The following is a 2240-nucleotide window of genomic DNA, read 5'->3' as shown; positions in this document are numbered from 1 at the left end:
GATCATTCATTAACGTTCTCATTATTGTACAATTAGCCCCTGAACAATACAGGTCCACTTATATGGGTTTTTTTTTTGTTTGTTTGTTTGTTTTTTGCCACATGTGGGATCCTAGTTCAGAGACCAGGGGTAAACTGCACCCCTGCATTGGAATTCCAGGAACCTTAAACACTGGACCACCATGGAAAGTGCAACATGTGAAGCTTTTTTTTTCCCCCAGTAAATATGTACTACATACAGGATCCTATGTACTACAGGATCCAACGTTGGTCGACTCCTTGAATATGGAACCACTGATACTGGAGGGCGGACTGTAAAGTTACCTCTGAAATTCCGACTGCATAAAGGATCAGCAGTCTAATTCCTCTGCTCCCCTCCACTCCTGCCTCCCCTCAACCCTTCCCTTCCCTTCCCACCTTTCAAAGGTCAACCGTATTTTAATTCAGTAGATTTCATCAGCTTTCACGATGTTTAGAAAAAACCTGTGATCACACATAATAGCAAGCATAAACAAGTATCTCAGTTTTATTTAACATTTTTAAATGACTGCACACTCTTTCTCTAATGCACCATATAAAAAAGTGCAAAATATTTACCATAAGCATATGGTCAGGAAAGTGAACACCCACAATGGCTGCACCATCAACTCAACTAAGCACTTTTACTCATTTAAAGAGTCCACAGCGTTTTCTGGAAGTTGCTGGACGTTAACAGCTGCTCCACATCTTCTTGCACTACTCTCTTCTGAACTGGTCCAGGTTGCTCAGCACGTACCCACGCGGCGTTAAGAAGGCGGTGAAAAACACCACGAGTGCAATAGCCACCTCCTGGAACAAGATATCAACAGCGCTGTTAGGAGGGCGGCTTCCCGAGTGGAGAACTGTTTCAAACGTTCTGAGGAGTTTGGCTGTGGTCCTCGATCTGGGGGCCCGGTGACACCTAAAAAGCAGAACTCCCTTCCTAAGTGACCCCGTAGAAATTTCTGAGGAAAACTCATTTTCCTCCTCATGGTGCCTCCGTTCTGACCTTTGAAATCTGGAAGCTAGACACTGCCCCGCGATTTCCCACATTTTACGGAAATGCTAGGTCTCGGCAATTTAGGGCGCTACCAAAGTGAGAGATGTTCTGAGGTGCAACGACGGCTCTGCCCCTCGAACTTCGCGCCCAAAACGGTACCGACAACGAAGGTCCGGTTCTCTGAGGCCCTCGCGCTCCTCGAGGTCCCCGCTTCCTGGCGCCTCAAGCCCAACCCCAGCGCCCTCACCGCGACGGCGCCTCAGCTCCCCAGCGGCCTCCGAGCCCTCCGGACCACCCAAGCCTCCCACCCAAATAGCGGCCGCGTCCTCCTCGCCTCCACCCGTCGGGGCGCTCCCGCCTAAGCCACGCGCTTCCGCCCGCCGCGTCCCGCCTTCGCCGCCCGGGAGAATGGGCCCCAACTCACGACGGTCGACACCGGGCGGTGGCGCGGAGGTTCCAAGTGGGCCATGCGCAGGCCAGGCATCAGGAGCAGCAGGGTCACACGGCGGCGGGGAAACAAGCAGAGCACGGGCATGCGCGGCATGATTCGTCCGGTGCGGCGAAGCCAGGCGTAGACGCGAAGCGCGGTGAGGAGACGTGAGGTGAAGCGAGGCGACGCGCGGTCGGACCTCACGAGCCTCACAACACGGCAGTAGAATCGTCTGCGCATGTTCTGGGGACACAGGAGGTAGGGGGGGCGTACTACTCCCCGCTCCCTGATAAGCCCCGCCCCTGACACGCCCCTTCCGCTCAGCGCCCTGCTGAGCCCAGACCTTACGCACGTACCCGCTGCCTCAGTCCACCTACGCTCCTCGCGTAGCACCATCCCTATGCTCCTAGGCCCTGCTTCCTACGCATGCCACACCGCCCTCTCCCCTACCCGCCCTGCCTAACTTCCTAACCCCACGGCCCACAGTATCTCGATTTCTGTTCGGTGGGGATCAGACGGTAAAGAATTCGCCTCCAATGCGGGATCAGTTCAATTCAGTTCAGTGGATCAGTCGTGTCTGACTCTTTGCAACCCCATGAATCACAGCACGCCAGGCCTCCCTGTCCATCACCAACTCCCGGAGTTCACTCAAACTCATGTCCGTCGAGTGGGTGATGCCATCCAGCCATCTCATCCTCTGTCCTCCCCTTCTCCTCCTGCCCCCAATCCCTCCCAGCCTCAGGGTCTTTTCCAATGAGTCAACTCTCTGCATAAGGTGGCCAAAGTATTGGAG

At 54.5% G+C, this 2240-nt stretch overlaps 1 protein-coding gene across 1 annotated transcript; it reads right to left on the bottom strand.

Moving 5' to 3' along the window:
• Positions 1-500: 500 nt before the first annotated feature.
• COX8C (cytochrome c oxidase subunit 8C) lies at positions 501-1843 on the bottom strand. Its single transcript, XM_059879230.1, has 3 exons — positions 1804-1843; positions 1110-1690; positions 501-827 (listed from the first exon to the last, which is right to left on the bottom strand). The coding sequence occupies exons 1-3, from the start codon at positions 1841-1843 to the stop codon at positions 735-737; spliced, it is 714 nt and encodes a 237-aa protein (XP_059735213.1). The 3' UTR covers positions 501-734.
• Positions 1844-2240: the final 397 nt, after the last annotated feature.

This window comes from Bos taurus, chromosome 21 (assembly GCF_002263795.3).
Source record: "Bos taurus isolate L1 Dominette 01449 registration number 42190680 breed Hereford chromosome 21, ARS-UCD2.0, whole genome shotgun sequence".
NCBI classification, from domain to species: domain Eukaryota; kingdom Metazoa; phylum Chordata; class Mammalia; order Artiodactyla; family Bovidae; genus Bos; species Bos taurus.
This window is presented reverse-complemented; position numbering and strand designations above follow the sequence as displayed.

Bases quoted from the DNA above. Each gene is read 5' to 3' on its own strand.
- COX8C (XM_059879230.1), bottom strand. From the start codon at position 1,843: ATGGTGCTACGCGAGGAGCGTAGGTGGACTGAGGCAGCGG. The intron at 1,691-1,803 runs GTACGTGCGTAA...CTGTGTCCCCAG, and splicing joins TAGGTGGACTGAGGCAGCGG to AACATGCGCAGACGATTCTA. The intron at 828-1,109 runs GTAGCGCCCTAA...ATCTTGTTCCAG, and splicing joins TCAGAACATCTCTCACTTTG to GAGGTGGCTATTGCACTCGT.